General features: G+C 36.4%; 1 protein-coding gene across 3 annotated transcripts in view; it reads left to right on the top strand.

Moving 5' to 3' along the window:
* Kiaa1958 (KIAA1958 ortholog) overlaps positions 1 to 12720 on the top strand; it is a 137607-nt gene that overhangs the window by 102861 nt on the left and 22026 nt on the right. Inside the window, exon 3 of one of the 3 annotated variants that reach the window (XM_076845670.2) lies at positions 4623 to 4706. The exons of 1 other annotated variant lie outside the window; for it this stretch is intronic. In XM_076845670.2, the coding sequence (XP_076701785.1) occupies positions 4623 to 4706 (84 nt within the window). Of the gene's footprint in view, positions 1 to 4622; positions 5669 to 12720 lie in introns of those variants that run through there. One more of the 3 variants, XM_076845669.2, reaches the window with a different exon arrangement.

The following is a 12720-nucleotide window of genomic DNA, read 5'->3' as shown; positions in this document are numbered from 1 at the left end:
CTATAAATCAATATAATAAAAGAAAATGGACAGGACAAAAAAATTCAATGAGAAAATTCAGGGAACTGATAAATATTTGAAAAAATATTAAATCTCACTGATTAAAAAGAAATGGAGGGGCTGGGGATGTGGCTTAAGCGGTAGCGCACTAGCCTGGCATGCGTGCGGCCCGGGTTCAATCCTCAGCACCACATACAAACAAAGATGTTGTGTTCGTCGAAAACTAAGAAATAAATATTAAAAAAAAAAAAGAATTAAAAAAAAAAAAAGAAATGGAGGGCTAGGGTTGTGGCTCGGCTGTAGAGCACTTGCCTAGCACGTGGGAGGCACAAGGTTCAATCCTCAGCACCACATAAAAATAAATAAATAAAACTATTGTGTCCAACTACAACTAAAAAAAGTTAAAAAAAAAAAAAAAGAAATGGAAAATAAGTCAAGGAATAGTTCATCAATTAAATAAGCAAATATTAAACAGTTTGGTAATGCATTATTAACTGTAGAGGTGATTAAACTAGTACTCATATAGTTTTTTTTTAGATGTTTATGGGTCTTTATTTTATTCATTTATTTATATATGGTGCTGAGACTTGAACCCAGTGCCTTGCACATGCTAGGCAAGCGCTCTATCACTGAACCACAACCCTAGCCCTAATACTCATAAGAGTATAAATTACAGTGCAATATCAGTATAGCAGTTCTACTTTCATAAATTCATTCTGTATATGTATTTACACATGTATGGGTGCTTTTATGTACAGTTACAATATTGTTTGTAATAGTAACTGATGGAAATAATGCAAATGCATCTCTGCAGGGAATTAATAAGTTGGATGAATGTATTATGGCATATCCATATAAAATACTGTGGAGCTATCTGTAATACATTGTTAATGGTAAAAGCAAGGTGTAAAATAGGATGCATAGTATATTTATTTCTCCATCCTGAAAGAAACAGATGAACCTAAAATTTGTACCCAATCAGTTGGTAATATTGAGTGCAGAGGGAAACAGTAACAGAAGTTGATCTGGAAGGGTAACTAACTTACCCTCCTCTCTGTGCCCATTTGTCCCTTTTAGACTACTGTACCAGAAGCTTCTATTGCCCATTTGCTTATTTGTTGGTGTTGGGGATTGAATATTCGTTAATTAAAATCAAATGCATATTGGTCCATATTTTTTAAAAATAATCTTAATTTCTATGAACATGTAGATGATATTCTAGTGAATGACATATTGAAATGTGAAAATTAATTCTAGGTGGATGGCAAATCAAAATGTGAAAGTAAAACAGATAAAGCTTTTGGAAGAAAAAGAAGATCTTTCATGACCTTGGAAAAAACATATATATATATATATATATATACACATACATACATACATACATAATATGTTATATATACATATATATCTACCAACAATTCGGACTACATTAAGAACTGTTGTTCATTAAAAGTCACAATTATTATGAATGTAATGCACTCCACTATTGTCAGGTATATAAGAAATAATAATAATTTTAAAAAGACACAATTAAAGAAAAAAAGCAAGACACTGCAGAATATATTTGAAAGCCACATATCTAAGAAAGACTCATAACCAAACAAAGTAAGCAAAGAGCAATCTAATAGAAAAATAGGCTAACGACTTGGAACAGGCACTTCACAAAATAGACTATCCAAATGGCCAGTAAATATATGAAGAGGTGTTCAACATCATTAGTCATCAGGGAAACAAAAATTTAAACCACAATGCAATACTACTACACACCCACCAGAATGGATAAAATAAAAAGACTGACGTTTTTTAGCATTGTTGAAGGTGTGGAACAACCTAAACTCACATAGTCATGGTGGGAAAAGTAAACTGGCACAACCAATGGAATATTGGTTTTTGGTACCTGCTAAGGCTGAGGATATTATTGCTTATAACTCAGAATTTCCACTTCCTAAATATATACCCAACAGAAATGAGGGCACAGGATCACCAAAAGATCCCTTCTAGAATGTTCATAGCAGTTTTAATTAGAAATAAGCCCCAAACTGAAAATGAATAAAACATAATGTACAACAGCATGGAAAATGAATGGTGATAAACTCATGCAATGGAATGTTACACTGCAATGAGTATATGTTGCCTGCAGATGCACAGCAGTGAGAGTGAAGCTCACAAGCACAAGATTGGGCAAAAGAAGCCTCCTAAGATTCCATTCACATGTGCTATGGTAATAGTCCAAACAAACCTGTGATGTTTAAAGTCAGAATAGCCATTTTCTTGGTGCAAGGGAAAGACTGGAAGAATAAAAGGCTTCTGGGGTGCTGGTGATGTTCTTTTTGTTGATGCAATTCCTGAATTCACAGGTGTATTCATTTGTTAAAACAAATCACATGCTCTTAATGACTAGTCTGCTGTATTATGTGTATGTTACACCCAATAAAAAGTTTTTTAAAAGGAATGGATCAGAAGATTTTCTAAAAGTAGAGGTACATGCAAGACAATGGTAATAGTTGTATATTTTATTATCAGTTTTCTCTGATCTTGTTTGATTGTGTTATTAGCTAAAAAATTACCCTTTTACTTGATTTTTAAAAGCATTTCCTTGCCCTTATTCATGTAAAATGAATAGGGTAGTTTTGCCCTTCTAGCCTCTCATACATTCCGAGCTCTTGGGAAAGACTTAAGATAGTGTAATATTTCCTAATCTGATTGAGGGCCAGTAGAAAGGAGGTAAAGTCATGACCAAAAGGCCAGGCTAAGGATGAATAGAAGAGGTGTGAATGTGTCCATCAACTCTGAGTGGGTTGGCTCAGTGCAATAAATGTGGAAGAGAGGCAGAAGTAGGACAGCTGGCTGCCACACCAGGGTACCGTCACACGTGATGCCCACACTCCAGCCCCTTCCATATCTCATTTCAGCAGACCCACCAATACTGCTTAATTATTTCCAATAACCTTAGACACTTTTATACCACTCACTCATTTTTAAATTGACACCCAAAGATTTTCAGCATGCTTATTTTTGTAAAGAGTAAGTAGAAATTATTGAATATTTTATTAAATGAAAATGAAGATTGAGCGTAAGTAGTCAGTCTCTCATAAGATTTGGTAATAGTTATTAAGTACCTTGTGAATTAAAGCACAATCAATCTGAAATAAATAAAATTTTAAGCCTCTTCATTATATTGATCATTTGGTAGTTGTATAGAATATTCCAGTTTTACCCTGCCTCTCTTATAAAGCGTCTTCAGATGTCCTGAATTCAGAGCACCTCAATTCAGGCCCCACACCCAATATCTAATGGCAGATTTCATCTATATCACAATCTGTGTAAGACAGAGAAGGACAGGAAATGCTAGGAGTTTAATTATTGATATATAAATTATTCTTCGCTTCTCAAAAGTCTTTGATACCCCACAGCACGGAAGATTTAGGGTTGCAATGACAACAAGCTCAGACTCTTAGATAAGTAAGTTTTAGAAAAGATCCCATGTGAAAGTTGAGGAACTGGAAAATTTTTCCTTAAAGTTGTCTGTGAATGTTTATTTCTTAGAAAGTCTTTGCTTGAAGTTTGAAAACTGCTGTGACAGATATTTGAACAAGGAGCCAAAATAAACAATTTGCTGGCCCCTTTGGCTTTACATATAAATAGTCAAGGAAGCCAGCTGGTGAAAGGTTACATTCAACCTGTGGCTTCCATGTTTTTGATGGAAAGATGAGTGGCTTTATTTTTGATATATAAATAATTTCAACTGGAAAAAAATGGCATAAGTGAAACAAATTTATTGAAGCAAAAAGTATGCTTTTGTATATTTGAATTTTAATTCTCTCTCTCTCTCTCTCTCTCTCTCTGGTAGATAGACACATTTATTTATTTTTATATGGTACTAAGGATTGAACCCAGTGCCTCATACATGCTAGGCAAGCACTCTACCACTGAGCTACAACCATAGCCCCTAGTTGACAATTCTTATTTAATTCTCCTTTTTTTTATAGTCATGAAGCTTTCCTCCAAAATGCTAAATGTTTTTAAATCACTCATTACAAACCACTTTGCAGTTATGTACTGAATACTTACATTTTACCTGAATTGCTATAGAAGAGCAAGTATCAAATGCCCATAAAAGATATTCAGTCATTTTTAAATACATATTTCTAATGATGTGTTAAAATAACAGATTCGGGTATTTTAGTTTAATTCCATAAAATGGAACCAAGAAAACATCTGGTTTCACAAATGAAGTGATAATCATCAGAATGAATGGATCAATTCTCATGGGGCCCACACATACTGCATAGGAAAAATAGCACATTTCTGTACCCTGTTTTTCCCAAAAAGAAGGCTACCTCTATTCTCACTGTTGCCTCAAACCTTCACAAACAACTGTGCCAGTGACACAAGAAATTCACTTTGTAATGGGCTATATTCTTGTGTAGTACATTTGTGAAACTGAAGTTGGCTTTTATCCTGTGACAGGCATGTAAATGGCGTTATATCAGTGATCTCTGTACAATTGATTCCTTCTTTTCCCTTTTCATTATAAAAGGAAACTTTATTTCAGAGTAGAAAGTGCATTGTCTGAACTCATCAACACCCTCTCTATCCCTCCCCTCCCCAATTTGTTGCAGACCAGGATGAAAGAGCAGCTGAGCTCAGCAGGGAGCAGAATGAGAAAACCATCCGGAGCACACAGACTGCGCTCCGCAATTTCCGTGAGTTCCTCATCTCGAAGTACCCTTCTGAAACAAGAGAGATTTATGTCATCCCTTGCAAGGAGTTGGATGCCTACCTTGCCTCTTTCTTTGTTGATGCCAGGCAGAAGGATGGGTCTGAGTATGAACCCAACAGCTTGGCGAATTACCAGTGTGGGCTGGAACGATACTTAAAAGAACACAGGTATGGCTACAGTATCACCAGGGATAAAGAATTCAAGCGTTCCCAGGAGGCCCTCAAACAGAAGCAGATTGAACTCCGCTGCAAAGGAAAAGGAAATAAGCCACACAAGTCCATGAAGCTCACCTTTGCTGATGAGCTCATACTGCGGAAAAGAGGACTACTAAGCCGATATAACCCTGAGGGTCTCCTCAACCTGGTCTGGCTTAATAATACAAAAGCTTTTGGTCACTGCACAGGCTTCCATGGATCTACCTTGAAATGGGGTGATATCCGGCTCCGAGTAACAGAAACAGGACTGGAGTACTTGGAGTGGATGGGTCAAGACACTGGTGATCTGAATGCCAAAACCAAGAGAGGGGGAACAGATTCGCGGGTGTATGCCACCCAGCATGCCCCACAGACCTGCCCGGTACAGGACTATAAAGAGTATGCCCAGAGGCGGCCCCCTGCCATGCGCTACGAGGATGCCCCTTTCTATTTGTCCATCAAGCCAGTTGTGAACTTGGCGGCTCTACATTGGTACAACTGCCAGGCCCTTGGCAAGAATAAGCTGGCCAAGATGGTGAAGACCATGTGTGAGAAGGGCAACATCCCCGGGCGGAAAACCAACTTCAGTGTGTATCAGAGCTGCAGCACCTTGTCTGAGGCCCAGAGCAACCAGCTGGTGCTTATCTGTAACAACCTCAGCCAGCAGGCCGCCCAGTCAGTGGCTGGGCATTCCAACAGCGGCAATTTCATCGTCTCTGCCTCTTATGACTCTTCCTCAGACACTGCTTGACCCAGGTGGCCTCAAGACCCCAATTTGGTTTCTGTGTCCCAAGAGACTGATTATACACTGTTTCTCATTCCCTTTCCTCTGCCCTCAGTGTTAACTTTATAAAAATATAAATATATAATATATTTTTCTTTTTACAAATAAGCCAATGGAGATAGTTTAGTATTCCTAACATAGTATTTATAGGCTTAAGACAAATAAATGTACTTGTGGGTGATTACATGTAATTACTGTTACAGACTTTACAAAACCATAGTGGTTCTCAGGCAGTACTGAGTAGAGAAAGGATTCCGTTTCTAAAAAAACTGTTAGAAAAGAAACAGTCATAAACACTGTGTCCTTAATTCCTGCTTTTTCTTCTTACCCACCTCTCACTTTTATTAGTCTCCTTCAGAAATGACTTTATATTTTTAATTTTTAAAATTCTGTATTAATTATGGAGAAGACAACACTAACTTTACTGCTCACACAATGTATTCAGCCAGATAGAATGTGAGTGGTATAAACCTGACATCAAATTATTTACCCATTCTTTTTTAACTTAATTAGAATTTTAGGTCCTGTGCCTCATTTTTTTACAGTGTAGGAAAATGCACATATTTAACTTTTCTTAGGGGTAAAAGGGAGTAAAAGAAGGAATAAAGGTGCCATTTTTTTTGGAAGATATGTAATTTTTAAATAATATGCAAACTAATATTGTGGCAAAAAAAAAAAAGACTGTTACATAGCTCATTTTTACTGGTTTGCTTGAACCCAGTTAGAAATTTTTTTGGCCCTAAGAAATTAGTATAAATGAAGTTTGATTATCAGATTTACAAGAAACTTAGAACTACCAAAAGTTTGAAAATTATCCCAGGCATTAGATTGTATATCAAACATGAAGAGAAGGAAGAAAACACAAGTCTTAATAAAAATCTAAAAATACTAGTCAAGACAACAACAACAATAAACCTCATCCTCTTCAAAGCTCAAATCTCATGAATTATTTATTTATAAGTATTAAACTTCAGTCTCTGCAGTTGAGATCAAAGGAATATTGACACTCATTTTAAGTAACAATATTTTGTTACTAGGTTTAGCAGATTCAAAGCATTCTTGAAAATGTAGAAGTTTCTTCTACAGTAAATATAAATATCTGTAATGTCTTGCAATAATTGTAATAACAATAATAATTTTGGCCAAAATTTTTTTTTATGTTTTTTTCCCCAGGATCTCTGTTTTCAAGTTTTGAAAGCTGGATGTGATGAATTATTAGTTAAGATGCTTCAAAAAATAAACTAAAGTGTAGACATTAGAACCACAATAGAAGGTTCCTCTTCTGTATAATCATTAGCACACTTCCAAATCTTGGTTGGTTGGATCTGAGCATTCTATTGGGAGGTATTTGTTCTTCAGGGCAACCTCATATTTCACATTAGCTAGGAAGGTATGTGGCATTTTATGTGTTAATTTATTGTACAACCAGGACAGATTTCCCTCTACTTTGCTAAGTTGTCACAGAGCTCAGCTTTCCCTGGTTGGCAGCTCTTTCCAACTCAAAGTCAGAAGCACATAAAGATGCCTTCCTCTGAGCTGTGGTCCATATTTGGTGCAGAAGTTGGAAGTCTGCTGTGGCTTTGTGTAATGGGATTAACTTCATTTTCATGACTATTCCTCCAACCAAAGGAGAGGCATCCTTTTGTACATTCAGAAAGAGGAAAAAAGGGAGAGGATATTTCTGTACACGTTATCACATTATTGTAGTCTTTCCAACAACTTTGAAAAGAAAATGAGTTATCTGTGTCCATTTTATGATGAGATCATAAGTCAGCCAGATCATAGCCAAGGAAGCTGGTGTTGGTCATCTCACTGCAGAGCCACTTCTCATCACCTTTTTCAGTACCAGTTTGTAATTATTTTTCAGTGATGTGAACCACAAACAGGGACAGTGTCTTTCCATCTATGAAGGCTGTCTCAGTGAGTTTTCATGGCAGCACACTCTGTCCTCTGCCTCCACCCAAGTTCATTTTAAACCAGCACCTCTTTCTCAGTTCTCTTTAGAAAACCTTCCTCCTCTCCTCATTCTAGAACTAGTCTATAAGTGTACAAGACAGCTTACTTTAATGGAACTCTTTATTAAATAAGGTTATTTTTATATGAGCTTCCTCTCTTCTTTTTAAAAAGGTTTCTATAAAACACTTAATGTTATTGTATTTTACCTTTTTGTGGACATAGTTTCTAAATTCTTGACATGTTTTTGGTGCTGGGGATAGAACTCAGGGCCCCATGTATGGTAGGGCAATCCCTCTACTGCTGAGCTACACTCCCAGCCTCTTGATATGTTTTTAATAGCAAAGTAAGTTTATCTTGAGGAAGAAGGCTAGTCTGAATGCACTGAGAAATCAGAACTAGAAAATGTGTAGTCCTTATTTGTGTTTGTTGAGGTGGTAAAATGAAAATCTGTCCTGCTTAATCGTGTTGCATTTTTATTTAGGCAAACACAATTAAATTGAGAATTATTTTTCATTATATTTTGCAGTGATAATTCAAACCTAATAGGAACATTGTGACATTTAGATTCAGAAAACTGTTTTCTGAAGAATGGCTTAGAGAAAGTGCTAGCCAAATTATAATGTCTCTTTGAGTTGATTAAATTCGGAAACAATGTGCAACTACCTCAGTTTTTTTTTCCTGTTCTGCAGGGGATCAAATTTGGCCTCACACATGCTAGGTAAGCACTCTGCTACTGAGCTACATCCCCAGCCCCTGTACTTTTATCTAAACAGTACTATGGACATACCACAGCCATATTCCATTTTTATTATTCAGAATTTTAATTAAAAAAAAATTCACACTGTGGCAGAGATGGATGCCAGAATTTTACTGTACTCTAGAAAAAATTCAGCAGTGTGGATGGTGTTCAATATAACTGAATGTGCTGCCCTCCCTTGGACAGTCCTGATTTATATGGAAACAAAACAATTTTTGCAAAATTTACACTTTTAAGATCAGTGTAGTGTCAGTAAGAAATTCTCTAATGCCCCTCATATGACTGGAAGTTTTGCATTGTCTTTAACAAAAAAAACTATGAACCTATTATACATCAGCATTAGGATTACAGTGTTACATAATTCAGTCTCTATATTATTCATTTAAGTGACTGTTTATTGAAAACCATGGATGTTAGCAATTTTTTTAAAAATCAGGATATTTGAAAAGACTAGAGATGCCTAGGTTATTTATTTAAGACAGCTTATTTTTTAAAAAAAATACTTTTTTTAGTTGCAGATGGACACAATACCTTTATTTTTGTTTATTTATTTTTATGGGGTGCTAAGGATTGAACCCAGTGTCTCACACGTGCTAAGCAAGTGCTCTCCCACTGAGCTACCACCACCCCAGCCCCATAAGACAGCTTATTCTTAGGATTCCATTTATTATGGCTATTAGGGCTGGTTTGAACATATTTCATAAATATATATATCTACTCTTAAAAATATTTATATTTATTTTCCTTGTTTCTTCACTCTCCTTGTGTTGAGTCACTACCTGATCTACAAAAGAATGGGCTGAAAAGTTCCTGGCAAAGATCAGATCTCTTTGGTTTTTCAGATCATTGTTAAGCTGAAACTTGGTGGCTTTAACTTGTCTAAGTCATGGCTTAGCTGCTTCCCGATTCCATTAAAGCAGTGACTTAATGAGATGAAAATGTATAGTCACGTAAGCTAATTTTTTTTGGATAGATATCTAGACACTGGGAGTGGTGCAAAGATGTATAAGGTAGTTTCTGCTCTCATAGAATTTATAAAAGACACTGTGATGAAAAGCTCGTTTTTGAGAGCCCAGCAAAAACCTCTGTGACGACACTATTTTGGATTTTCTTCCTAACTTTGTTCTCCTGCAGTTTCTCCATTATTTATTTATTGAGTATGTTGCTTTGCTTTATCTTATATAATACTGCTTTGAATGTCATGTGGGGAATGTTCCTTAGGACTTGTTTTAAAAATCAAGGTGAAGCCACTTCTATTACCATCCATGATTTTCATATAGGTACACATATACATAGGAATGTACAGATCTGTCATCAAAGACTATCACTTATTATGCACTTACAATGGGCCCTTGTGCTCAGTGCTTTTGTAAGTTGTTTTCTTAATTCTTACAAAAAAATCCCTTTAGGTAAGTTATCTCACATATGTAAATGAAGAAACAGGAGACTTCAAATGGATTGCACATGTCACGGTTAATGCATAAGAGCATCAGTATCTGAAACTAGATCCAGATTCTATTAAACCTGTGCTTTTCTGCTATAACTGCTTGTTCAAGAAGTGATTTGCTGTGCTTCCATAGTAGACCCTTTGAAGTGATAAATTGTAAATGAGATCTCTTGTGTAATAAAATCACTATCCATTTAACTCTGAATTGATTAAGATCAGTGCTATCACCTAGCATGTTTATTAGCACAGCAGTATTTAGGTCCCATCATTGTACTTAATTTGAGACGAGACCCTCAACAGAGTTTGTTTCCTGCTTTGCCACAAGTAGAGAACAGAAGTTTGTGTCACTCTTTAAAGAATACTTAACTTTGTCCTGGAGGTGTGTATGTGCACAAGAAATGGTGTGTTTAAGTGACTAATTTATTTTTACCCCCAAGTGAAGTAAAAAAAAAACAATTTCAAGAGAAATCCTATAATTCAGACAGAGAAGGGGGTAGGTTCTAGGTTGAGGCACCTTTCTTAGGCCCATAAGTTAGTAGTGTCATTAAGTAGGTACTAAATAGTGGTTGCCAGTCTACTGGGGAGGTTGGTCTCACCTGCAGATTTGTTGCCAGAAAATTAGCAGTATTAAGTAGAGCATTTTGTTGTTTTTGTTCTCTAATGAATTAACGATTACTAGAGCAGAATGCTTTCTGAGGAAAAAGTTACTTATGGTCCTTATGTTCCCAGAATTAGAGATAGACTATGAACTCATTCAGATTTCTTTCTCATTTGATTATATCCACAATTTAATGACAGAAACACTTCTAATTTTACTCAGCCTACTTCTGATTGGTTTTCGTTATCTAAAGGAAAGGTGTATTTTGATTTTCCTAGTCTCTATCCAAAATAAAGTTATACATAGCATCTATAAATATAAACTAGCATATAATCAAGAAAACAAATTTCCAAATCTAGAGGAAAAATTGAGGTGAATAGATGATAATTTATCACAGTAGGATTTAAAAAAAATGTTTTGTAGTTGTAGATGGACAGAAGCCTTTATTTTATTTGTTTCTTTCTATGTGGTCTTTTTATGTGGTTTCTTTTTAAGAATCGAACCCAGTGCCGCACACATGCTAGGAAAGCACTCTCTCACTGAGCTACAGCCCCAACCCTATAGTAGGATATTTTTTTAGAGGTCCATTAATTTGAAAGAAGACATAGGGGACTAGGTTTGTAGCTCAGTGGTAGAGCACTTGCCTGGCACGTGTGAGGCACTGAGTTTGATCCTCAGCACCACATAAAAATAAATTAAAAAGGCATTGTGTCCGTCTACAATTAAATTTTTTTTTCAATGCTAATTATTAAAATGTCATGGGAGATATAACTCAGTGATAGAATGTGTGCTGAAGGCCCTGGGTTCAATCCCCACCATCGCAAACACCCCCCCCCCCCTAAAAAAAAGGTAGTTATAAATACTATAGAATTATGAAGTCTCTCACTCTTAGTTTTCTTTTTTTGTTTGTTTGTTTGGTACCATTTTGCATTCCACTTTTTTGGGGTGTGTGCAGTACCCAGGGTTGAAATCTGGGACACTCGACCATTGAGCTGCCTCCCCAGGTCTATTTTGTATTTTATTTATAGACAGGGTCTAACTGAGTTGCTTAGTGCCTCACTGTTGCTGAGGCTGGCTTTGAATTCACAATCCTCCAGACTCAGCCTCCTGCATGCTGGGATTTCAGGGGTGTGTCACCACGCCCGGCTCCCTCAATGTTTAATAAATTTTTCCAAATAGAATTTCTTTGCACAAGATAATATCTCTGCACATCTACCACAGATAGATATGTTGCAGATTGATCACTGGCAAAGGCATAATTTCTTTCCTTTTTTTTAATTTTTAATATTTATTTTTCAGTTATTGGTGGACACAACATCTTTGTATGTGGTGCCGAGGTTCGAACCCGAGCCGCACGCATGCCAGGCGAGCGCGCTACCGCTTGAGCCACATTCCCAGCCCCATCTTTTTTTTTTTTTTTTAATGGTTCTATGGTTGAACCCACATACTAGGCAAGCACTCTACCACTGAGCTACATCCCCAGCCCCTTTATTAAAAATTTTACTTCGAAACAGGGACTTGCTGAGTTACCAATGCTGGCCTTGAACTTGTGATCCCTATGTTTCAGCCCCCTGAAAAGCCTGGGTTACATGTGTGTACCTTTGCACCCAGCCCCAATTTTTGTTTGTGTTTCCTTTAATTCATGGTATTCAAACATTGCTTTTCTCCCCACTTCGCTCTGATTGAGATTATGTGAGTGCATAGCTTTTCATAAGGCAAAGTGATAGAGCTAGAATAATTTTAGAGATCCTTACCAGTAAATAAAGCTGAGATAAAGAAGTCCTCAGCAAATATCATCCTTTTAATGGCTAGTGTATTTCTAGTGATATAACAGTAGAAAGGGGCATGCTCCTGGGAAACTACCAACAACTCTGATTTTACTCTTCTAAAGAGAAAAAGAAGATCGAATTTCTCATAATCCAACCTGTTTATAAATTGACCAAGTGGGCCTGCTAAACTGAACAAAGGGCCTGATTTGGTATTGAACTTTGTGTTACTTTTTAAGAGATAGCATTTTCATATATTAAATTGAGTTTTTATGTATACCATGTCATTACCCAAATGTACCATGTCATTATCCATTAGAATCAGAGTTATTAATTAGGTCAGAGCCCTAATTTGACTAGAATATTAATTGGGTCAGAGTATGAATGTGAACCATTGTCTTTTTGTTGAATTATAATCATAGAGGCTAGCCCTGAAAAGGACCCAAGAGTCATACAGCCCAGTGGTTTTTGATGCTACCATGTCCTCTGGGGTGG

The sequence above is a fragment of the Callospermophilus lateralis genome, chromosome 2, assembly GCF_048772815.1.
Source record: "Callospermophilus lateralis isolate mCalLat2 chromosome 2, mCalLat2.hap1, whole genome shotgun sequence".
NCBI lineage: Eukaryota > Metazoa > Chordata > Mammalia > Rodentia > Sciuridae > Callospermophilus > Callospermophilus lateralis.
This window is presented reverse-complemented; position numbering and strand designations above follow the sequence as displayed.